General features: G+C 42.1%; 3 protein-coding genes across 8 annotated transcripts; 1 reads left to right on the forward strand and 2 right to left on the reverse strand.

Moving 5' to 3' along the window:
• Positions 1-1,488: 1,488 nt before the first annotated feature.
• On the reverse strand, positions 1,489-9,390 carry LOC129841154 (putative protein PTGES3L). 5 transcript variants are annotated; one of them, XM_055909490.1, is made up of 8 exons: positions 9,301-9,390; positions 4,456-4,517; positions 4,092-4,205; positions 3,741-3,807; positions 3,478-3,579; positions 3,063-3,152; positions 2,908-2,970; positions 1,489-2,763 (listed from the first exon to the last, which is right to left on the reverse strand). In XM_055909490.1, the coding sequence occupies exons 2-8, from the start codon at positions 4,494-4,496 to the stop codon at positions 2,755-2,757; spliced, it is 486 nt and encodes a 161-aa protein (XP_055765465.1). In that variant the 5' UTR covers positions 4,497-4,517; positions 9,301-9,390; the 3' UTR covers positions 1,489-2,754. The 5 variants fall into 5 exon arrangements, with proteins under 5 accessions (XP_055765465.1, XP_055765384.1, XP_055765546.1 ...); XM_055909409.1 differs by having other exon boundaries at positions 4,456-4,565; positions 9,301-9,389; XM_055909571.1 differs by having other exon boundaries at positions 3,753-3,807; positions 4,456-4,582; positions 9,301-9,389.
• On the forward strand, positions 8,512-21,670 carry aarsd1 (alanyl-tRNA synthetase domain containing 1). 2 transcript variants are annotated; one of them, XM_055908932.1, is made up of 12 exons: positions 8,512-8,873; positions 12,900-13,028; positions 13,155-13,314; positions 13,482-13,539; positions 13,696-13,852; positions 17,363-17,479; positions 17,698-17,828; positions 17,958-18,024; positions 18,112-18,203; positions 18,549-18,603; positions 18,772-18,866; positions 19,075-21,670. In XM_055908932.1, exons 1-12 carry the CDS (start codon positions 8,835-8,837, stop codon positions 19,199-19,201), a joined length of 1,227 nt encoding a protein of 408 aa, XP_055764907.1. In that variant the 5' UTR covers positions 8,512-8,834; the 3' UTR covers positions 19,202-21,670. The 2 variants fall into 2 exon arrangements, with proteins under 2 accessions (XP_055764907.1, XP_055764977.1); XM_055909002.1 differs by lacking the exon at positions 8,512-8,873 and adding an exon at positions 9,351-9,439.
• On the reverse strand, positions 21,465-25,378 carry LOC129841000 (glucose-6-phosphatase catalytic subunit 1-like). Its single transcript, XM_055909126.1, has 5 exons — positions 23,835-25,378; positions 23,477-23,586; positions 23,153-23,264; positions 22,631-22,746; positions 21,465-22,531 (listed from the first exon to the last, which is right to left on the reverse strand). The coding sequence occupies exons 1-5, from the start codon at positions 24,062-24,064 to the stop codon at positions 22,026-22,028; spliced, it is 1,074 nt and encodes a 357-aa protein (XP_055765101.1). The 5' UTR covers positions 24,065-25,378; the 3' UTR covers positions 21,465-22,025.
• Between the last annotated feature and the right edge of the window lie 29 nt (positions 25,379-25,407).

Here is a 25,407-nt window from a genome sequence, read left to right on the forward strand (position 1 = left end):
GGGTCGCTGTTCTGTTCGCTTGGACATTTTCTCCGGTGAGTTACATTCAGCCTCTTGTGAATTGAAAGAAATTTATAAAACACAGAGAGACAAAAGATACATTATTTAGTATGTTTTTGTTTTCTTTCTTGGTCCTTTTTTGGGGGAAGCCTGGCTTCCCTTGGCATCCATGAATACACGTCACTGAACACAGCTATCTGAACGTAGAATTACCATTCCTTAACAGCCACAATGAATGACCTGTATGTCCATAAGATTAGTGCAATGTAGCCATGGATTCTGAACAGTCGTTGTCGGCTAATTGGGAAAAGAGAGACTCTGAAAGTGTTGTCACTTTTTCAAAGTATGCTGCTACTCATTGTTTATGATCTACAATTAGTCACTTTACCCCTACCTACATGTACAAATTTCCTTGACTAACCTGTACCCCCTCACATTGACTCGGTACACGATGTATAGAGCCTCGTTATTGTTATTTTATTGTGTTACTTTTTATTTATTACTGTAGTTTAGTTGGTAAATATATTCTAAACCCTCGAGCTGCATTGTTGGTTAAGGGCTTGCAAGTAAGCATTTCACGATAAGGTTGTATTCTACACCTGTTGTATTGTGACAAATAACAAATAAAGTTTGATTTGAGTACTTCACTAATACTTGTTTTTGAACCCACTTAAAGCTATGCAATAGGGGATTGCAATCAGTTTAGATTGTGTCCTAATGAGACACAGATTAAACGGATTGAACTCTTTCAAAACAAGGCTCTGAATGTATCAAAAATGAATAAAAATTCAAACAGCAATCTAAATGTCTCTTATGGAATGGGCTGCTTTTCAATCACAAGAATTATTGATTTGTTCTTGCTTGTCGAGAGTCTTTAGTTTAAAAGTGTATATCCACTCAAACATGGTGGCCCATATAGTGTTACAATATGTAAAACCGATGACTTACCCAACAATGTCTGACTATTAATACAATTAGCATTGGATGTGTTATTAGCCCTTGATATGTTGTACACACAGGCCATGTCCATAAAATAACATTTTCAGAGTGCACACCATATGGGTGCCATAATGCCCCCTACTGGTATTAGGTGTGATGGGCATTCCGAGTCTTTTCGGTGAGCCGGCTGTTTTGGCTCCATTCACATAAAAGAGAGGCTCATTTGGCTCCCAAATGGCTCTTCGTTGAAAATGCTTAAAAATCGACCTAGAATCATGAAATAAATGGCAAATCTCCAATGTAAAGCCCAAAAGGTAGGATACCGTTATGTCAGATCATGAAATGTGTGTTCAAAAATGTTTTCCCTGGCCAAATGATTTGGTGACCTGTATTTTTTTTACACACTGAAAAGAATCTGTGTGGACCAGATTGATGTGCTCGCCCCAATATTTATTGTTTCTGCAATGAGAATTCACCCTCTTTAGAGAACTATTTTGTAACTTATGTACAGACAAAAGTTGTTTTGAGCAACAAAAAAATTAAGCAGTATAGCAGTATACAAAAGTTTATAGTGCACAGCTTTTATCCAAAAGGTTTGACTTTCAAATATAGATTTCATTGATTAAGTAAATTAATGAATGTACTGTTTGGCCTATAGGGTGTGATGTGGCCGTTACATTTCAAGCTTCAATATTCTAGATTACTACATAACAGTTAAGTATAAACAAGACTTCAGTTCAGAGGCGTCATGCCCATAGGGGGCACAGGGGCACGTGCCCTCTTAAATCTGCCCTGTTTGTAGACCCTTTTCTGCAGTTGTATGACCAAAGCGCCCTCTAGTGGCCACATGGGTGGACGTTAAATATTTTGGGAATTTCAAAATTACTCAACTTAAAAATTAAAAATAATACCAAAAATCTGGTGTTTCTATGTCAAACCATTTTGTTATATTTCAGTCTTCTGTGATGTATATAAAGTGCAATATTGGGATGCAAACTCAAAATGTTAAAAATGTCAACTCAATATCTGACATGGAACAGGTGTCTTCTTTTTTTGAAGCTCATAACCATGTGTGTGAGGTGTATACTTCTATTTCAAAGTAGATTTGTTTAAGACGACCAAGAAATACTCTATGTGACCTTGATTTAGCCCACTGCAGTAAAAGGTAATACTACTAGTCACAAAGCAATTTTATAGAGTTGTCTTTAGCTAGCCCAGATAGGTTCCCAATCTCCCAACTAGCTACCGAGAGGCCATTTCAGGCTATCAATCAAGTAGCTAGCTTGTCCAACTATCTGCATGCCTATAGGCATGCCTGCAGGAAAAGTTGGTAGACTATAAAAATAAGCAATAACTGTAAATGTACTGAATAAGACTCTCATTCCTTTCAATCTTTTACCCAGATTTTAGCTTAGATATGCAGGAAAAAAATACATATATTTTACAAACAATTAAGAACAATGAATATGGCTCTAAATAGCAGGGGAAATCTATTTCAGATGTTTGAAATATGCACAATTTTCCAACTTATGGCCACCACCCCCCAGCCATCCTGTTCTTTGTACCACCTCAGATTTTTGGGGTGCATGATGCCCCTGCTTCAGTTGATTTAATAAATAACACATTCAATAAAACATTTTAAATTACACAGAAAACATCACCAGTGAAAACACATTTAGCAATACACAGCATTCATTCACATCACATTCATAGCAAACCATCATCACGAAATACACAGAGTCCATCGACATGGCTTTGATGACTCAATCCACGTCCACCACGTCCAATGCAGAAAAAGGCTCTCTTCAGAAATGTTCAATCACTCTGTGAAAAGATGAAACTCATTTTATCAACTCGCTTTACTTGCTGACAAAGACAAGTGTGAAGTAGGCTAATAAATATGCCACTAATAAGGACTGTTGGAGAATGCTTTTAGGTGAGTTGGAGGTATATTCTTGCTGTACTAACCAGATCATCAAGATCATCCATCGCAGGTGGCTCTCCTTTCTTGGTCCCTAAATCCTGAATCATCTGAAATGGAAAACCATGAATTAAAGTCACACTCCGTAAGATGGCAAACCTTTAAACATAGACATAAGCCTATTTGGCAGAGTTACACTTACTTCCGCATATTGTTCGTACTCCGCCATTCCCTCATCCTCTTCGTTCGCCCAGTCTCTCCAGTTTTCGAAGTCTACAGCCAACCAATTTGGCTACAAGGGACATAATAATGATGGAAGAGAGGGAACATGTTGATAGACATTCTTTCTGGTAGAAGATAGACTCTAATATGACAGCTTCATAGCATCGCATGGTGGCTTTCTGTTTTCAGAAGTCAGCAATAACATCATTTGAATCAACCAAGACAATTGTCTCTTTCCAGTGTGAGCATGCCCCAAGGGAGGGCACAAATCGTCTTTGTCGCCCCACTGTTTATGATGATGTCATATTGCTGAGTCTACCTTTAACACATGAAGCATTTGTCCACCCTTACATTGCTCTTAACTATTCTCAGCGGGAGACCAAATGTTCCAGTACCTTGAGATTGGCATCTTTCTGAAGACGAGGCCATGCTACATTTTCTTTAACCTTCCTGATCAAGATGTGGATACTGCGATCATAGATTTTCACTTGAGAGTCCTGTTAGAGAAATACACAGTGATGTACAGTATCCATAATGCTCTGTAACTTGTATCTGGTTTTTAATACATTACAGTGCTGAATACTGAAGCATAGTGTTTTCTATGTTAGTTGTGAGGAGCAAAATAACTTTGATATGAGAAAAAAAAGTGGATCCTTACGAATTTAATTACTTTGTCGTAGAAGTAAATGTGATTGTACATGTTGTTGTCATCAACGTCTTTGCAACTGTCATAGACACAAATCCACAGAGACATACAATGTCATTAAACGTAGGCTATAATGCAACACTTTGCAATATTAACATATACTATTTATAAGAGCAATGTACAGTCATTATAGTGATAACACAGGCCTGTTTGTGAAATCACACACATGCACATTCACACACACTTACACACACACACATAGACATACACACACACACACACACACACACAATTTAGACACTATTTAGACTAATAGAACTTGCTAGATCACACACTTTAGGGTTGTAAATTGATCAAACTCACCTTAAAACTATATAGGTATCCTGAATATCAACCTCAACATCCTTGGGGTTTTGCACCATGAAGTTAATGGCCAAATATTTCTTCTTGTCATACCATAGAGTCTGTGCTCCTTGACTATCGATAAAAACAAACAAATCATCATTAAAATATTGTTATATTGCATATGTTAACAGACTAATCACTAAATACCATTTTATTATAATGTAACAAAATGTATTTTCATTTGCATTACATGCCCAATTTACAAGGGATCTACCAACTGGCTAAAAGCACATGGGATAAGAGACCTGGAAACTTCATTTTACAGCGCTAGTGTATAAACCTAGTCTGTCAAATTAGAAAACTGCTTCTTAGCAATACATACCACTCCTCTGGTCTGGGAAGGTTTTTTGGTAACATGGCCATCTTGTTGGTACTTTGTTGTTTCTAGGGAGATAATATGCTCCTGGACGTTTATGGTTCTTTTGAAGTTGACTGAGAAAGCAAGTAACCTATTCAGAATAGTTAGCAGTCTATCTACTAGGACCTGCACTATTTTTAGATCAGCTGGTATCAGCTGCTAGGGGTACATATCCCCTCCCCCCTCCACTTCCCTATCCCTATAGGCTGTAGTGGAACTCTCTGGAAAGAAGGGGCATTTTCAGTTTTCACTCCAGGACCACCCCACCTTCTGTGACTCAAGAAGATGGGGGAGGGAAATGAAAAGCTTGCCAGAAGACAGACAGAAACTGATAGCTGCCTCACTTGCCATTTTTAAATAGGGTTGAAGAACTTATTGTCAATATGCTTATTATTGGTCAAAATTGGAATACAAATAGACTCAAAGTTGTGGAAGAAAGTCACACAACAGTCACACACCAGAGGCCTACAAAATGTGGGACATTGCTACATATTCATATTATTTAAATAGCTAAAGTGGATGAATATAGTATTACCTGGATACTTTTAATTTCAGTGCATTTCCATAAGTTGTCTCAATAAATGCAAGAACCCATTCTCGTGGGGAAAGTATTTCAGCAGCTTTTATTTTGAATGCAGAAGCTGAAAATTGGAAATACTACAGTTGCTAACTTAGTTGGTCATGGCTAGAAGGGATCCAGCTTTTGTCAAATTAACGTCAGAATTAACTTTTCGTAGCAGGTTAGTAGAACTTAAGCAGCAGGTTAGGAGCATTAACGTAGCAGGTTAGGAGAATTAGGTTAAGGTTAGGAAAATGGTTAAGGTTATCTAAAATGCAACAATTTATGTTAATGTCATGGAAATTACCATCAGGGACACCTGAAGTCAATATTAAATGAATCATTCTTTATTATCAGCAAGCTGGAGAGGTTCCAACAAACTTAATGCACCATAGTACACGTCAGTCTGGAGCTCTGCCGGGGCAGTCCCGTTAGTTCTCTTATATACTGCTTTCACAGACAAGTTATATTTGCATGATTTAGCTTATTCATTATTCATAATTAATTCATAATTAAGTGCCATCCGTTTTGTTACTAAAGCACCTTATACGACCCACCACTGCGACCTGTATGCCCTAGTCGGCTGGCCCTCGCTACATGTTCGTCGTCAGACCCACTGGCTCCAGGTCATCTACAAGGCTTTGCTAGGTAAAGTGCCGCCTTATCTCAGTTCACTGGTCACGATGGCTACACCCACCCGTAGCACGAGCTCCAGCAGGTGTATCTCACTGATCATCCCTAAAGTCAAAACCTCATTTGGACGCCTTTCCTTCCAGTTCTCTGCTGCCTGCGACTGGAACGAATTGCAAAAATCTCTGAAGTTGGAGACTTTTATCTCCCTCAACAACTTTAAAAATCTGCTATCCGAGCAGCTAACCGATCGCTGCAGCTGTACATAGTCCATCTGTAAACTACCCACCCAATTTACCTACCTCACCCCCATACTGCTTTTATTTATTTACTTTTCTGCTCTTTTGCACACCAGTATCTCTTCTTGCACATGATCATCTGATGATTTATCACTCCAGTGTTAATCTGCTAAATTGTAATTATTCGATTTATTTCCTACCTCATGCCTTTTGCACACATTGTATATAGATTCTCTTTTTTCTACCATGTTATTGACTTGTTTATTGTTTACTCCATGTGTAACTCTGTGTTGTTGTCTGTTCACACTGCTATGCTTTATCTTGGCCAGGTCGCAGTTGCAAATGAGAACTTGTTCTCAACTAGCCTACCTGGTTAAATAAAGGTGATTTTTTTTTTTTTTTTAAAGGTCTGAGGGGGTCATGATCATCTCTACCCAGCACCTACAGGAATCAATGATTGTATGAGACAAGATGTACAATTCAAGGCTTTCTCTTCAGACAACATTTTCCATCACATTAATTTGACAAGCTAGCTAGCTACTGGAGTGCGTTCATTTCGTTTGAACGTTTGCTATGTTGTGAAACGGCTTTTACTGAACGTCACGTTTCCCCAAAATGTTCTTGTACATTCTTTCGAACAGACTTTTAGGCATGTCTGCTCTGTTCGGTGGGCAATCTGCAGCAACCTCTCTTCATACTTATTTTGGTAAATTTCTAAGATAGGACAAGCGGGAAGCGGGGACAGTCCAGTACAGTAGGGGACGTTAATGGTCGGGGCCACAACGATAGCTAGCCATACACCGTTAGACTGTGGCCTGTCAGAAACTGTTTTCTGTTAATGATGCTAAGGGCAGGTGTTCGGCAGGCAGGTGTGAAGGACACTGTGTGCTAGCTTAGCCAGCTAGCCCTAAGGAGGACTCCGGTACACAGCAGACGGGGGCGACACTGTGTGCTAGCTAGCACATGGTGTCACTAACTATCAAGCTAGTGTAACCGGTGTGAAATGGCTAGCTAGTTAGCGGGGTGTGCGCTAATAGCATTTCAATCAGTGACGTCACTCGCTCTGAGACCTTGAAGTAGTTGTTTCCCTTGCAGATTATGTGGAGTCGATAGGTAACGATGCTTCAAGGGTGACTGTTGTCGATGTGTACAGAGGGTCCCTGGTTCGAGGCCAGGTAGGGGTGAGGAGAGGGATGGAAGCAAAACTGTTACATTGATGCTGTTGACCCGTATCACTGGTTGCTGCAGAAAAGGAGGAAGTCAAAAGGGGAGTGAATGTAACCGGTGTGAAATGGCTAGCTAGTTAGCGGGGTGCGTGCTTATGGTGTGTCAATCAGTGACGTCACTCGCTCTGAGACCTTGAAGTAGTTGTTTCCCTTGCTCCGCAAGGGCTGTAGCTTTTGTGGAGTGATGGGTAACGATGCTTCAAGGGTGACTGTTGTCTATGTGTGCAGAGGATCCCTGGTTCGAGAATAGGTAGGGGTGAGGAGAGGGACGGAAGCTATACTGTTACACTAACAAGTACACAGTGTCGTCCCAGCCTCCCGCCTGCTGTGCTAGCGGGAGGCGGGACTATCGCTAGAGTGTCCTTCGGCCGTGCCTGTCGGCAATGGTTTTCTCCATTATGCAGCATGTGGGAGACGGGGGCAACCCTGTGTGCTAGCTAACTAGCACACAGGGGAGGGGGTGTTCATTAAATAACTAATGGAATTCTAGAGGGAGGAACGCCCCGATTTGCAAGCTGCAGTTGTTTGCTATTGGGGCTTGTGGAAAGTAGGTGTCGAAAGCACTCTGCTGGTTAGACGGTTTTGATTGAGCTATGGGTTTTTTCTTCAGTTTCTTACCAAGCAACTACCTCATGCTAAATTCCAGCGAGAGTTTGGACTTTTGTTTTTGTAATTGTACATTTACAGTTGTAAACTGACGGTTGTTTCTTTTTTATTAAAATTATTGATAATGGGTGTACTGTTGCTTCATGAGTTGTATGTGCGTGTTTACTGTGACTGTCACCCAGATATTGTTGACAACTGTCGCATTTTCGCTAAGCCATTCTCCTAACTTGCCACGTTAATTATCCTAACCTTCTACATGAATTGTCCTTACCTGCCACGTTATCTGTCTTAAACTGCTATTTAAAAATTAAACTGACCCGCTGTGCACCTAGCTATGGCCGGGCCAACCAATAATAGAGCGCTGATGTTAAACCCATCGCTTGTGAGCCACCCACTTATTTTGCAACGCCTACTTTCAGACACATCGATACAACACCAGTGCACTGGTCGCAGATGTATCGTCTCGTGGTGTAGCCCAATCAGCGACGCAAAACGATATTGAGTGACAAAAACATCTACCCACTTAGCTGATCCACTCCTTTCAACACACCCACTCACTGATACTAGAGACACCTTTGAGGAGATAGGAAACTCCATTGAGATCGTATTAACACCCATTGTGGACGTAGACTATGCGTCGTCAAAGGGCCTCGTGGTGCATTCTGGTATATTGAGACAAGGAGGGCTCTCCTTCAAGGAGTGAATGGGAGTCATTTGGGAGCCAGCTCCTAAAAACAACATTACCATGAATTACACATCTTTTTACAAATTACAACTCTCACTATTTTCTGAGATGCAAGTTGACTAATTTGTCAAAAACACCAAATAGCAACCGCGTGACGCAGCATGACAACGTGAACGCTTTTTGTGGACATTCTGCTGTTTGGGGCCTTATAAGGTCCTCCATTGATAGCCTAAAGGGATTCCTATCTCTTCGTTTCTTTAATATCTCTGCACATACTCCAGTTCGGTCGCCATATTGGCCTGCACCTTTCAACTTGAAGTGATTTCAACAAGTTCTGGGCTAGTGAGCTCCTGCATAGTTGTACTGTGGATTTATTACATTAATTTAAATTGATTTCAATGGCGTTTCAGTGTCAAAGGGACTGTTACATGCAAGAGGTATGAGGGAGAGAGAGTAACATTTGTCTACCTTGTGCTTTTTTTTAAGAGCAGGTACAATCAGGAGCTTGCTACTTACTGTTAGCTGAAATGATCCGAGCCGACATGACAGCTAGCTAGTTAACGTTGTTACAGTAAATTGTAATCTCTTTGTGTGTGTAGCCTACTTTAGTTAACGTTAGTAGTTGACAGGCAGAGTGAAATATTGTTTACACGATATCTAGTCTTCCAATGCCATGATGAAATGTCAATCAAAAAGCACGTTAGTCACACAATAAGGGATGGCTGCCGGTTTACGGGCTCCTAACCACCTCTGTTATTGTTTTTTCCCCCCGCATTGTTTGTGACTAATTTTGTACGTAATGTTGCTGTTACCGTCTCTTATGACTGAAAAGTGCCCCTGGACATCAAAACAGCGATTACTCACCACGAACTGGACGAATATTTGTTTTCTTTAATGAGTCGCGAAGGATATACTGATTTGTCGAGACAAGGCCCAAATCCCCATCATCAGCTTGAAGAAAGGGGGAGGAGGGCGGGGTGCCTTGTAAAAATTCCCCGGACAAGTAGGTAAACCACCACTACCCTCGGTATTATTGGCCAACGTGCAATCATTGGAAAACAAACTGTACGATCTACGATTTAAGACTACCCTACCAACGGACATTAATAACTGTATTATTTAAACTGGGTGGTTCGAGCCCTGATTGCTCATTGGCTGACAGCCGTGGAATATCAGCCCGTATACCAAGGGTTTGACAAAACATGTATTTTTACTGCTCTAATTACGTTGTTAACCAGTTTATAATAGCAATAGGGCACCTCTGGGGTTCGTGATATATGACCAATATACCACTGCTAAGGGCTGTGTCCACCACTCCATGTTGCGTCGTGCGTAAGAACATCCCTTTGCCGTGGTACACCACACCCTCGGGCCTTACTGCTTAAATACCTTATGTTTCACCAACACTTGGCTAAATGACGACATGGATAATATAGAGCTGGCTTGTTTCTCTTGTGTTTCGGCAGGACAGAGCAGCTACTAATGGTAAGATGAGGGGCAGGGGTGTGTGTCTATTTGTCAATAAGTGCTGGTGCGTGATGTCCAATATTAAAGAAGTCTCAAGGTTTTGCTCGCCTGAGGTAGAATACCTCATGATAAGCTGTAGACCACACTATCTACCAAGAGAGTTCTCATCTACTCAGGCTCCCGAGTGGCGCAGTGGTTTAAGGCACTGCTTCTCAGCGCTAGAGGTGGCACTACAGACCCTGGTTCGATTCAAGGCTGTATCATAACCGGCCGTGATTGGAAGTCCCTTAGGGTGGCGCACAATTGGCCCAGCGTCGCCCGAGTTTAAATAAGAATTTGTTCTTAACTGACTTGCCTAGTTAAATAAATATTTAAAAAAATATTCATAGCTGTCTATTTACCACCATAAACTGATGCTTGCGCAAAGACCGCACTCAACGAGCTTTATAAGGCCATAAGCAAACAAGAAAATGCTCATCCAGAAACGGTGCGCCTAGTGACCGGGCACTTTAATGCAGGCTAACTTAAATCTGTTTTACCTCATTTCTAACAGGATGTGCAAGCAGGGGAAAACAAATTTGACTGTAATTCTATCCCCTTGATTCCTGCATACAAGCAAAAACTAAAGTAGGAAGTACCAGTGACTCGCTCAATACGTAAGTGGTGACGCGGATGCTACGCTACAGGACTGCTTTGCTATCACAGACTGGAATATGTTCCGCAATTCATCCAATGGCATCGAGGAGTATACCACCTCAGTCACCGGCTTCATCAATAAGTGCATTGACGACATCGTCCCCACAGTATAAGTACATACATTTCCCAATCAGAAGCAATGGATTACAGGCAACATCCGCACCTAGCTAAAGGCTAGAGCTTCCGCTTTCAAGGATTGGGACACTAATCCGGACACTTATAATAATTCCCACTATACCCTCAGACGAACCATCAAATAGGCAAAGCGTCAATAGAGGACTAAGATTGAATCCTTCTACACCGGCTCTGATGCTCGTCGGATGTGGCAGGGCTTGATAACTATTACTATTAGTACAAAGGGAAACCGAGCTTCCCAGTGACGCGAACCTACCAGACGAGCTAAATGCCTTTTTTTTATGCTCGCTTAGAGGCAACCAACACTGAAGCATGCATGAGAGCACCAGCTTTTCCGGACGACTGTGTGATCACGCTCTCCGTAGCCGATGTAAGCAAGACCTTTTAAACAGGTCAACATTCACAAAGCCGCGGGGCCAGACGAATTACCAGGACATAGACCCACTCCAATTCGCATACCGCCCCAACAGAGCCACAGAATGCAATCTCAATTGCACTCCACACTGCCCTTTCCCACCTGGACAAAAGGAACACCTATGTGAGAATCCTGTTCATTTACTACAGTTCAGCGTTCAACACCATGGTGCCCACCAAGCTCATCACTAAGCTAAGGATCCTGGGACTAAACACCCCCCCCCCCTCTGCATCTTGATCCTGGACTTCCTGACGGGTTGCCCCCAGGTGGTAAGGGTAGGCAACAACACATCTGCCACGCTGATCCTCAACACTGGGGCCCCTTAGGGGTGCGTGCTTAGTCCACTCCTGTACTCCTTGTTCACCCACGGCTGTGTGGCCAAGCACGACTCCAACTTCATCATTAAGTTTGCTGATGACACAACAGTGGTAGGCCTGATCATCGACAATGATGAGACAGCCTATAGGGAGGTGGTCAGAGACCTGGCAGTGTGGTGCCAGGACAACAACCTCTCTCTTAATGTGAGCAAGATAAAGGAGCTCATCGTGGAATACAGGAAAAGGAGGGCCGAACAGGCCCCCATTGACAGGACTGAAGTGGAGCGGGTTGAGAGTTTCAAGTTCCTTGGTGTCAACATCACCAACAAACTATCATGGTCCAAACACACCAAGACAGTTGTGAAGAGGGAACGACAACACCTTTCCCCCTCAAGAGACTGAAAAGTTTTGGCATGTGTCCCCAGATCATCAAAAGGTTGTACAGCTGCACAATTGAAAGCAACTGCTTGGCATCTGACTGTAAGGCGCTACAGAGGGTCGTGCGTACGGCACAGTAGATCACTGGGGCCAAGCTTCCTGATATCCATGACCTATGTCCTTGGTGGTGTCAGAGGAAGCCCCAAAAAATGGCCAAATACTCCAGTCACCCAAGTCATAGACTGTTCTCTCTGCTACCGCACGGCAAGTGGTGCCTGAGCGCCAAGTCTCGGAACAAAAGGCTCCTTAACAGCTTCTGCCCCCAAGCCATAAGACTGCTAAACAACTAAAGGGTCACCCGGACTATTTACAGTGACCCCCCCTTTGTTTTTACACTGCCGCGACTTGCTGTTTATTATCTATGTATAGTCACTTTACAAATTACCTCGACTAACCTGTACCCCGCACATTCACTCGGTACCGGTAACACCTGTATATAGCCTCGTTATTGTTATGTAAATGTATTGTTACTTGTTTTGTTTTTTACTTTAGTTTATTTAGTAAATATTTTCTTAACTCTTTCATGAACTGCATTGTTGGTTAAGGGCCTGTTAGTAAGCGTTTCACTGTAAGGTCTACATCTGTTGCTTTTTGTGCGTGTGACTGATTTTGATTTGAAATCAAGCTAGCTAACAGCTAGCTAGCTGGCATAGACCGGATTTAACTGACATGGGTCTGTTTGTTTATGATCCTAATGCAAGTTTTTCTGCTTCATGAAATTGAATGTAGTCCTGTTTTCAAGCCCGAACAGCCATGGTCGCTGTTTCTTTCATAGCTCTCTTGATTTATGAAATAGCTACTACCAAAGAAACTGAATTAAACCAAGATATCTGTGCTACCAAGCTCCTTCTGTCTGTGCTACTACAAGCTGTTGTTCGAGCTAAATGTGTTTCCAAATGCCAGAGTCACTGACTGGGTACATTTTTCCTTGGCATAAATTAGGTGTTTTCAACTGACTGTCATCATAATGTTGCAAATTGTCTTTCTCTCTGCAGTTTGTCACCTCAGTGGTGGCTTGCTCTACTGGTGAAATGAAACAAGAAATCAATGGGAAGAAAGAAACCGTTAAAGGCTTCAATGTCAAGCTCCAAGACACCATATTGTTTCCTGAGGGAGGTGGTCAGGTAAGTACAGGAAAGCCAAAATGTTCACTGAACTACCCCTCTCTTTCTGGTGAGAAAAGGATGGGGTGTTGTGGTGTGCTGTAAGTGGTAGGACGCAGGCTTACACTTAGTATCTTCGATCACCAGCCAGATGACCACGGGCTGATTGGAGATGTGCCGGTGCTGCGGGTGACGAGGCAGGGAGCTGAGGCTGTGCACTTTGTGAGTTCAGCTCTAGAGGTGGGCCAGGAGGTGCAGCTGAAGGTGGACTGGGAGCGGAGGTTTGACCACATGCAGCAACACTCAGGTAAGAGCACAGACAGGATTTACCGTATGTGCAGTGCAAAACTGTACAATTCAGCTTCTCAGAAACAATGACATGTATTTATGCAGTACGATTAAGCGGTGCGTTCAGTATAGCCTACTTGAAGGTACCGTTGCATAAATCCTGACTTGTTTTTACCTTGTCCTTAGGGCAACATCTAATCACAGCTATTGCAGAATCCATGTTTGGGTACAAGACCACATCCTGGTAAGCATGCAGGAAGCACATTGATTTCAGTGCCTGCATTTTGTACAAAAAAAGTAATGCTTTGGTTACTAGCTACATAATTTCCTTTTTAACATGACCATTAAGTGAAGTTAGCATTTTTTGCATCAATCTTTCTCTTTAATTGGCATGTTCTAGGGAGTTGGGGCGTCAGCGCAGCACCATAGAGCTGGACACTCCCTCCATGAAGCCTGCCCAGATGGAGGCCCTCGAGGCAGCAGTCAATGAGAAGATACGTGCTCATGTTCCCGTCGCTGTTCAGGTCCTCTCCTTAAATGACCCTGCATTGGAACAGGTGGGCATCATTCATATCGAGTAAACACAAAGACATGCACCAGAGAAAAGATTGTCAGTAATAATACAATACAGGCGGCTATGTCACTATGCACTATTTCTCCATATTTCACGTCGCTTTTGGGACTATACGTTTCTATCTGACGTTTTGGTAAAAATGTGTTATTGCGTAGTTGCTGTATTTGTGGTCCTTTACATGTGAGGTACACTATATATACAAAAGTATGTGGACACCCCTTCAAATTAATGGATTCTTCTATTTCAGCCACACCCGTTGTTGACGTGTAAAAATAGAGCACACAGTCATGCAATTTCCATAGACAAAAATTGGCAGTAGAATGGCCTTATTGAAGAGCTCAGCGTGGCACCGTCATAGGATTCCACCTTTCTAACAAGTCAGTTCCTCAAATTTCTGCCCTGCTAGAGCTGGCCCTTTAGTGGAGGGAAATCTTAACACTACAGCATACAATGACATTCTAGACAATTATGTGCTTCCAACTTTGTGGCAACAGTTTGGGAAAGGTGGAATCCTAATGACAATGCCCCCGTCCACAAAGCGAGGTACATACAGAAATGGTTTGTCAAGATTGGTGTGGAAGAACTTGACTGGCCTGCACAGAGCCCTGACCTCAACTCCACTGAACACCTTTGGGATGAATTGGAACGCCGACTGCGATCCAGGCCTAATCGCCCAACATCAGTACCTCACAAATGCTATTGTGGCTTAATGGAAGCAAGTCCCCACAGCAATGTTTCAAAATCTAGTAGAGAGCCTTCCCAGAAGAGTGGAGGCTGTTACAGCAGCAAAGGGGGACCAACTCAATATTAATGCCCGTGATTTTGGAATGAGATGTTCGACGAGCAGGTGTCTACATACTTTTGGTCATGTAGTGCATGTCAGATTTTTTTTTTGGGGGGGGGGGGGGATTACAATGAAAGAAACATAAAGGTTCTATCTGCGTAAACACCTTTTAACTTGGTGCTATGAGGTTCTATCTGTTCCAATCACACAATGCTGGGTTGTCAATCAAAATAATGTATGTAAGGTGATATACTAATTGAATCATTAAAGACCAAGACATCACAAAACAGTTCTGAGATCTGGGACTTGAAAAATACTTATTTCAAAACTATACAGTGCATTCGGAAAGTATTCAGACCCCTTGACTTCTCCCACATTTTGTTACGTTACAGCCTTATTCTAAAATGGATTAAATACTTTTTTCCCCCTCATCAATCTACCCACAATACCCCATAGTGACAAAGTGAAAACAGGTTTTTAGAAATGTTTGCAAATGTATTAAAAAGAAAAAACGGATACCTTATTTATATAATTATTCAGACCCTTTGTTATGAGACTCTAAATTCAGCTCCGGTGCATTCTGTTTTCATTGATCATCCTTGATGTTTCTACAACTTGGATTCAACTGGTTGCATCACCACCTGGTATGGCACCTGCTCACTGACTCGGTTCCGATACCCCCTGTATATAGCCTCGTTATTGTTATTATTTCACGATAAGGATCTTGTATTCGGCACCTGTGATGATAAATAAAGTTTGATTTGATATCAGAGCAAAAACCAAGCAATGAGGTTGAAGGAATTGTCCGTGGAGCGCCAAGACAGGATTGTGTTGCCACAGATCTGTGGAAGGGTACCAAAAAAATGTTTGCAGCATTGAAGGTCCCCAAGAACAGTGGCCTCCATCATTCTTAAACGGAAGAAGTTTGGCACCACCAAGACTCTTCCTAGAGCTGGCCGCCCTGCAAAACTGAGTAATCGGGGGAGAAGGAGCTTGGTTAGTGAGGTGATCAAGAGCCCGGTGGTCAATCTGACAGAGCTCCAGAGTTCCTCTGTGGAGATGAGAGAACCTTCCAGAAGGACAACCATCTCTGCAGCACTCCACCAATCAGGCCTTTTATGTTAGGGTTGCTAGGCGGAAGGCACTCCTCAGTAAAAGGCACATGACAGCCCACTTGGAGTTTGCCAAGAGGCACCTAAAGGACTCTGACTCTGACCATGAGAAACAAGATTCTCTGGTCTGAAACCAAGATTGAACTCTTAGGCCAGAATGCCAAGCGTCACGTCTGGAGGAAACCTGGCACCATCCCTACGGTGAAGCGTGGTGGCAGCATCATGATGAGGGGATGTTTTTCAGAGGCAGGGACTGGGAGACTAGTCAGGGGTGAGGGAAAGATGAACGGAGCAAAGTACAGCGAGATCCTTAATGAAAACCTGCTCCAGAGCGCTCAGGACTGGGGGCGACGATGCACCTTCCAACAGGACAACGACCCTAAGCACACAGCCAAGACAATGCAGGAGTGGCTTGCTGATCGAACATCTCTAGAGAGACCTGAAAATAGCTGTGCAGTGACGCTCCCCATTCAACCTGACTGAGCTTGGGGAGAAACTCCCCAAATAAAGGTGTGCCTGTAGTGTCATACCATGTAATCGCTGCCAAAGGTGCTTCAACAAAGTACTGAGTAAAGGGTCTGTGTTCTTTTTTTTTCTTTGTCATTATGGGGTAGTGTGTGTGGGGTGAGTGGGAAAAACTATTTCTTCCATTTTAGAGTAAGACTAATGTAACAAAGTGGAAAGTCAAGGGGTCTGAATACTTTTTTACGAATGGACTGTACATTTTGCAGATTTAAACATGTAGTCCCAAGTCCTTGATTATTCATATCATAGGTTCTGGTCCTCTTTTTCTGTTACTTAGATTTTTTTCCACCACTTTTTGGGAAGAAGATCTATGGTAAAAACAAATACAGGTGCCTTAAACATGCTTAAGGCCCTTGGGAGAGGCATTGCTGTTTTTCTCTTGTTCTATAACAATATGAAAACCTCCATGGAAGGGGTATTTCACTAAATTTACAAACTTACCACATTTTATTGATTACTAGCAAGTATAGTTTACTTTTGGTGTCAGAGACCAGAAAATGTATATATGTTTACTCATCCCTAGCTAAGCTTTAGCAATGTTGCTAGTTATCCGTTGGATATAGTGTATTTGTCATTTTAGGTAACTATCACTTCAACAAATGTGTGATGAACATGAATTCATATATTTGATTTTTTTAGGAAGACGGAAAGGTATTCTCATTATTTAATCATTAAATGTCTAGTTTTTATTGAAATAATTTAAAAATTCTGTGACCTTATGGTAGATTGACATTTGAGAGCCATAACGTTCTATCTGCGATTGAACCCCCCCCTAAAAAAAAAATTAGGATTTCTATACTCTTTTTGGTACCTTTAAAAAAAAAAAAAAAAAAAAAAAATTAAAGTGAGGACCTTAATGGGTAATGAAAGAATTCACTACAAAACAGTTCTGGGGATGTGAGAACTTCGATGCTCAATATCTCAGAACTATGCTTTGCGCCGATAGAACCTTATTGTCCCAAGGTTTCCAGTCTTGCCAAAGCTGTGTTGACTTCCCTTGTGACGTATTAACCCATGTGCTGTGTGAAATGACTACTGTATATTTTAACTCGTCGTGTTGTATATCTACTAGGTGAGGAGTCGCGGTCTCCCGGACGACGCAGCGGGGCCTATCCGGATCATCGACATCGAGGGCATTGACGTCAACATGTGCTGTGGGACCCACGTGTCCAACCTCAGTCACTTACAGGTGGAACCTCCAGACCGTACACAACTGTCAAACACTGTCACCTTTACAGTATGGGGTTAAGTTTATGTCCTAACCACACCGCCTCCCCTCCTACTTTGCTGATGGGTTCAATATATGATGCTATGCAGCTCACCTCTTGTATTTTTAATGTGGCTTAATATGGCTTTATGGATGTAACGCTTCTCTCACTTTTTGACAGATTTGAATCTGTGTTTTAGGTCATAAAACTCCTGGGGACTGAGAAAGGGAAGAAGAACAAAACTAATTTGTTATTTCTAGTGGGAAATCGGGTCCTGAAGTATGCTGAGAAAAGCTACAGCACAGAACGCTCACTGGTATCCCTCCTCAAGTGAGTTCTGTGAGGCAATGCTGAATGTGGCAAGAACCTAATGTGCTATAAATTATATATAGTGATTTTAAAATGCAATCGATGTTAAGAAATAAAGTCTGTAACACTTGATTGGACTGTGTTTGACAGAACGGGACCAGATGATCATGTTGATACAGTGGACAAGATCCAGAAGACTGTTAAGGGGCTACAGAAAGTGAGCTATTGAAAACCTTCTGTTGCTCTGAAATTCCCCTATTCTGCCTTCAATTTAATCATTAAACAAACTGTTTTCATTTGACAGAGTAACCTGGGCCTACTGAGAGACATGGCTGTTCTAATAGCCCAGAACTTCAAGTGCAACCCAGAGAGGGGCAACTTCTTTACCTTACACAAGTGAGGGTCTCTCCACATAGAGTACGGCAGGTAGCCTAGCAGTTAGAGCATTGGGCCAGTAACAGAAAGTTCGCTGGTTCGAATACCCGAGCCAACAAGGTGAAAAATCTGTGGATGTGCCCTGGAGCAAGGCACTTGACACTCATTTGCTTCAGGGTCGCTGTGGTTCTATGGCTGACTGCAATAACAAGTCATTTCACTGCACCTATCCAGTGTATGTAACAGTAAAAACATATTTTTCCTTCTATTTTTTGATGGACAGATGATATGACTTGCCTGATAATCTGTCATTGAACGTTTTCATCAGTTTATTAAAATAGTCAAGATCATTTTTTCTCTGTTTAGGAAGGAGGGTGACAACGAGTTCATGAGCATCATAGCCAATGAAATAGGCACTGAGGTAAGATTATTACTCTTTGTGTTCCGTGTCTAATATTCTTTAGTGAAATGCATCTAAGGTTTACTGTAAGTAGCGTTGTACCATGATTGACTACATTGGAAATGAAGAGGTGTTGTGTTATGAATACCTAATATACCATTATCACTCCTGTTTTTTTTTGTCTCGTAGGAGACGCTGGTTTTTCTGACTGTTGGAGAGGAGAAAGGACCAGGGCTGTTCCTGCTGGCAGGACCCAGTGGGAAAGTGTCTGAACTGGGACCACGGTAAGAACTGAATGGGCTCGGCATTAGGAAATCCATTTGATTGGCTCCTGTTCAGGCGCTTGGATGTTTTGTGTTTCGACTAAATGTAAAGTGGGTTCTTATTCTGCAGAATAAACTAGGCAATGTCCCTAAATAGTCAGTATTTCAAACTCAGACCAAAGACTTTGTCTGAAATGTATAACAACTTGGTGCTGTGTCTGTATTGCAGAGTGCTGGAGATGCTCCAGGGCAAAGGGGCTGGGAAGAACGGGCGCTTCCAGGGCAAAGTAAACAGCATGGCACGCCGAGGGGAGGTGGAGACCCTAATACAGGAACACTGCAAGAACGAGCAGTAATGGATGACTGGAGTGTATATACCCCCCCGCCAGAAACTCAAGCACATGATGACCGCAACATAGGTGACTCTGCAGTTCTCGACCAGCTTTGCTAGCAGGTTGACATTTATTCCGCTAGATAGGCCAGCTACATAGTCAAAATAGGCTATATTGTAAAATTAATGAAAACAAAAATGAGCATTTTGGTCTTAATTTAAGGTTCGGGTTAGCAGTGTGGTTAGGTTTTAAAATCAGATTTGATGACTTTGTGGCTGTGCCTGCTAGTGACCACTGCAGAACTCTGCAAAATACATCACAATAAATTCCAACCTGTGCTTTGCTAAGTAATGATACTTCTGACCTCGGTGTACAGTCTAAATCAAGGACCTGTATACATGGAGTGTACAAAACATTAAGAACACCTTCCTAATATTCAGTTGCACCCCCCCTTTTGCCCTCAGAATAGCCTCTACAAGGTGTCGAAAGCGTTCCACAGGGATGCTGGCCCATGTTGACTCCAATGCTTCCCACAGTTGTCAAGTTGTCTGGATGTCCTTTGGGTGGTGGATGCACACAGGAAACTGTTGCGTGTGAAAAACACAGCAGCATTGCCGTTCTTGACCCACTGAAGGGGCTCTGCATTGGGACCTACTACCATATCCCCCGTTCAAAGGCACTTAAATCTTTTGTCCTGTCAATTCACCCTCTGAATGGCACACATACACAATCCATGTCTCAAGGCTGAAAAATACTTCTTAAACGTGTCTCCTGCTCTTCATCTACACTGATTGAAGTGGATTTAACAGGAGAAATCGATAAGGCATCATAGCGTTCACCTGAAAATAGCGCCGACAGATGGGGCTGCCGTGCTTCTAGCGCTTAGGCAACTTTGCAGTATTTTGTTTTTATGTGACAAGTAAAATTTGATTCGATTCACCTGGTCAGTCTGTCATGGGAAGAGCATGCGTTCCTAATGTTTTGTACACTCGGTGTACATTTTTACTTTTTTGGCTATATCGTATCATTTAATGAAAACAAAAATTGGCTAAATGGTCTTAATTTAAGGCAAGGGTTAGGCATTAAGGTTAAAATCAGATTTTATGACTTTGACAGTGCCAGCTAGTGACAACTGCAGAGCTGCATCCAGGACCAGATTCATTTCAGGAAAAGTCTACCTGTGCTTTGCTAAGCAACGATACTTCTGACCTCAGAGATGACCACAGTGTACAGTCTAAATCAGGGAGTTGTATATATTATGAATAAGAATATTAGATATATTCATGAATATAAGTTAGGGGAAATGGCAAAATTAACATGTTGGACTAAGGAAGCACACCCATGTAATTAATGATTTAACATTGCATTCATTTTGAATGTGTTTGAAGATATCCTTTTAAATTGTATTTGTTCTGTGCTTATCAGTCTATTTTTATTTTTTTTATTTTGTATATTTCACCTTCAATAAATCAAAGGAAAGTATATACATTTGGACAGTCATTTTCATTTGGTCTGCAGTTGCATAACCAAAAGAAGGACCGACCTTGTCAATTAACTTGCCAGTCAAATATTGATGGTTCAGCCAAGGCTGTCAGTTCTACGTATTTGCAGGGAGTGACGGCTGTGTGACGTGTGAACCTGTGTGATCAGTGAGCGTGAGGCCAAAGTCCAGGGTTCCATATACAGATGTAGGATCTTCATTTGATCACCCTGTTGCAGGAATGCAAACTTAGTGTATTTGAGCTTTACAAAGGCTTCTAAACCTTGTTATTTCCACTTTGAAATGTCAGAATTGATTTGCAGTATAACATTTTTTTTATCAACCGCTACAAACGTATTTCACATTTTCTGTTGCTGAAGGATCTGTATGGTTGATGACAATTGGTTTGGCTCACATTGTTAGCCGCTGATTTTGGGGTTTGAAAATCATGTCATGATTGTGCAGCAGGTAGCCTAGTGGTTACTGTTGGGCCAGTAACTGAAAGGTTGCTAGATCGAGTCCCCGAGCTGACAAGGTAAAAATCTGTTATTCTGCCCCTGATCAAGGCAGGTAACCCAGTGTTCCTAGGCTGTCATTGTAAATAAGAATTTGTTCTTAACTGACTTGCCTAGTTAAATAAAAATGGTCATTTTACCACTGCTGCATTTTCTAATTTTTTGTGGACTTGCTTATGGTTTATCAGTTATTTGTGTCATTAATGATAGGAAACAAACAATGTTGAATGTGTCTGAACTGATACCTAACAGTATGTTTAGTAGTGTTAGATAAATAGCACATGGTCAGTGATGTATTTGAAAGATTTTTATTATAAATATCTGACAATTTGCAAAAATATTTTACAGGAAAAACACAGTTACAAAACAAATATGAACATTGTTATACATTACTTTCTTAGAACACACTGTAAAGCAGGCCACTAAAGTTTTGGGCTCATGTTCTCCTGGACTTTAGTTTGCTTTAACCTCATTTAAAAAAAAAAAAAAAAAAGATAAGTCAAAGCAGCTGCAAGGAAATATTCACTTTCTGGGCTCCTGAGTTTGCACTGAACTACTTCTAAATTATCATTTTTTATACAATTAAATCAGTGTCTTAATTGCCTCTGAGTAATACGCTGGATAGTTCTTTCATTTCAGTGTCCACACTATGCGTATATAGGAAAATAAGACATTTACAGTGTGTGACTGGATGAACGTATGTATGGTAGACAAAGACCACAATAGATTGTTCATCTATTTGGAAAGAATGTCAATATATGGAATGATTAAGGATTGAAGCACCAGTGAACACTGTTCAATTCTGGAGTGAGCTCCGTATACATAAGTCCAAGTGCGTCAGATGTCAACGACTTCACAGATGCTTCTTGCTCTGTACGCTGCTCAACGCTCCTGACATACAATAGGGGATGATGCTCACGGTTGCCAGGGGGACAGTGGCGCTCTTACAGAAAGACAGAAGGTAGAAGAGGGCGGCGGTGTGCGTGGGGGGCTTGAAGGAGTCAAAGAGGTGCAGCAGGAGCAGCGAGGTAATGATACATCCCACCCTGAAGGGGGTGCTGCTGTTCTTCTTGCTCTCGGTGTAGAGGGGCGAGTGCACGCCCAGGCCCAGGCCAAACAGGGTGCCCATGTTGCGCAGGAGGCTGGCGAAGGGAGTGGAGTCCATGTGGACCCATTCAGCCCTCACACACCACTTCTGGGCTTTCGCCAGGGTCCACAGCAGGTCCACGCCCAGAGCCTTCAGCAGCACGTAGAATCCCACAGCGAAGGAGAGCAGGAAGACGGTGGTGTAGAAGTACTTCTTCAGACTGGCTCCGTAGATCCATTGGGTTCTGTTGAAGGCCTCGGCCACAGCCATACCTGGAAATCAAATAGACGTCATATTAGCATCGTGTAGTTGAACAATCTGCACATTTTGTGTCATAGTTATGGGGGTTGTTATAAGGGCTTTATACTGACCTGTGATGACTCCACAGACGACTTGGTGGGGGAAGTGGGCAGCAATGAAGACTCTGGAGAGACAGACACACACCTGGACTGCCCAGAAGAATGCCCACAGAGTGCCCCGCAGATACCTGCCCAGACAAGGGGGAGAGGGCGAGGAATCGTCAGCAAATACGTCTATAGGCGTTTTGAAATCTGTCTGGCTGCTACAATAGTGTACAAGAAACCTCAAATACCACTAAACGTGTGTGACACTACAGGTGAGTAGGCTTCTACCACTGCACATGTAATCAGTTTAAATAGACTGTTGCTTTCTTTGTCAATTTCCCATTTCAATTTGGATACGGTTTCACAACAAAACAACTCGAATGCACTCTGGCACATCCCCTTCCCTTCGACAACTAAAAGTTAGTTTTCATGGTAAATCATCAGCTACGGTGCGGCAGAGAACATTGATAAGAACTGAACTAAAAATAGTAAACAAGGATAAGATAATTGAGGACAAGAGAAGGAGGGGTTGAATGCTCTGGAACTTACATGCCCTTGGTGGAAGATCTCGTCTTCTTCTTGGTCAGCATGATGGCTAGGATGGAGGTGACCAGCGTGTAGTAGACGCTTGCGGCTCCCATAGCGTGGCCAGAGGGACTGCCTACCAGAGAAAGGCATACTTCAGTCTATGGTCATAGCACTTTATTCAAGTAAAATGAAAACCCAACAATACGGTACAGGATTCTAAAACATGAATATTATCAACATCATGAAAATGATAAAGTGTTTGCTATATTCACTGAATCGCAGCATATATATTTCATATAAGGCATTATGGGAAAAAATAAATGGAAGTAAAGTGATGCTTCTTACCTGGGCCAGTCTCACAGGTCATGGGGTATTGTTCAATGTGAGGTGCAGTGGTATTGCTGTAGTAAGGTGTTTCATGAACCCACCAATACGGCCTCTCGCCAAACAGAATCCTGGAAGGAAAGCACAAGCCACTTAGACTGATGCAGGGAATTTAATTATCACATTTTATTTTATTAAATTGACAGGGACAGTGCACACACACAGACATTCACACCTACATTTGAAGCCGAAGGGACACATTTGATCAAGTTCTAAATTGGTATCCCAGTAAGCATTTATTTGAAGGGTACCTATATAATGACTTCATAACACACTCAAACCGTACATAACAGCAGTATATAAGCTCAGCTGGACTCACCACTTGAAGACCAGGTTGAGCCAGTCTCCGATCACTGCCACCCAGATGAGTTTGATACCCACCGACTCCCGCAGGTGGAACCAGAGGGGGAAGAAGATGAAGAAGGTGTTCCTGAGGTCAGCAGCCCAGGACACCCACAGGAACAAACCCTGGGAGTCCTTATAGTTGGTCTGGAGGTAATTAGTGGTGCTCACCCCATAGCCCTGAAAGGCATCCGTAACTGCCTCCATTTTCCAACTGTCCCGAGTGAACTGTCCGTCTAGGAAGCCAATGTGAGATGTGTTGCAGAAGGAGTGCACTGTAGCTATGTAAGAGTCTGCTGGTTGTTTTTATACCAGAGGGACCCACCACCCAAAGGCATGCACAACCTGATCTTTGAACCTTGCACATGTGTAATAAAACACAACAGGACAGGGGAGTTTGGGAGGGTTGTACAGCACTAACAGGAGAGACCATACAAACAAGTACAAAGGAGGGGTAAAAACAAAAGTCAATCAGTGTCTGTGTCGCTCACCCTGAAACAGCATGGAGACAAAAATGCAAAATTTACGATTGACCAGTGGAATTCACATTAAAACCTAACAAATAGCCTACACTATAGTTTGTGGCAAAACATGCCAACCAGGGGCATGTGTGGACAACCGCATTGCTTTTGCTTTTCTCTATTGAAATGCAAAATCCAATGTTTTACTTGTAATACAGTAAGTTGTCATTGTAAGTCCATGAAATGGATAAGATAGGAACTAAAAGAGTCACGTGTACCAACTTACTAAGCCCACTTTTTGGCCAGTTTCAAAAAACACATTTAAAAAATAAGAAATAAAAAAATGTCATATTATGAAAGGCTGGAAGAGATTGAGCCCAGCACACTGTCGAAAAAAGGAGTAAATCCAAAACTGAGGCTTGAACGCAAAATAAAGACATTTATTTTATATTATGAAAGGCTAAATAAATGTTGACGATATGCAAAATCATCCCATTATTCAACGACCTGTAGATAATCTGTCAGTTATATAATGAATTTCTGATGATTTTGTGAAAATTGTGGTCAGCGTCCTGTGGCTAGCCCACCTGTCAGTTACATAAGGGAATCAATCATTAAATAGTGTGGGACTTACTGCAGAGATGCTGAAAAGATAACTGACCAATAAAACTAGGTCTTGGATATGGTACTTACCATGCTGTAAACAAGTCTGATTAGACAACCCCCAAGCCAGGACTCACCTCAGGCTTTAGCTTATTGGAAAGAAATAATAAATTAACTTATCATTACAGCAGGTCATAAGGTCGGTGCATTTTTGATTGATTTCGTGCCATTCGTTTCGCATGATAATGATGGATGTAGTTGAAGTGGTAATGACATGAAAAGGTCATTCAATAGGTCAATCAATTTATATTGGCCTGCTTAACGTGTTCTTGCTACGATCTTTGCCAAGAGACGTACAGTCCTGGAGTGGAAAAACATTCACCCACTATCACACAGACATCCTGTTTCAGGGGCTAGCTTATCACTCCAGAGCAGAGAACTTCTGTTTACCGGTTTGGGAAACAGGAGCTCCATGTTGGGGTGTAG

This window comes from Salvelinus fontinalis, chromosome 1 (assembly GCF_029448725.1).
Source record: "Salvelinus fontinalis isolate EN_2023a chromosome 1, ASM2944872v1, whole genome shotgun sequence".
Classification (NCBI taxonomy): domain Eukaryota; kingdom Metazoa; phylum Chordata; class Actinopteri; order Salmoniformes; family Salmonidae; genus Salvelinus; species Salvelinus fontinalis.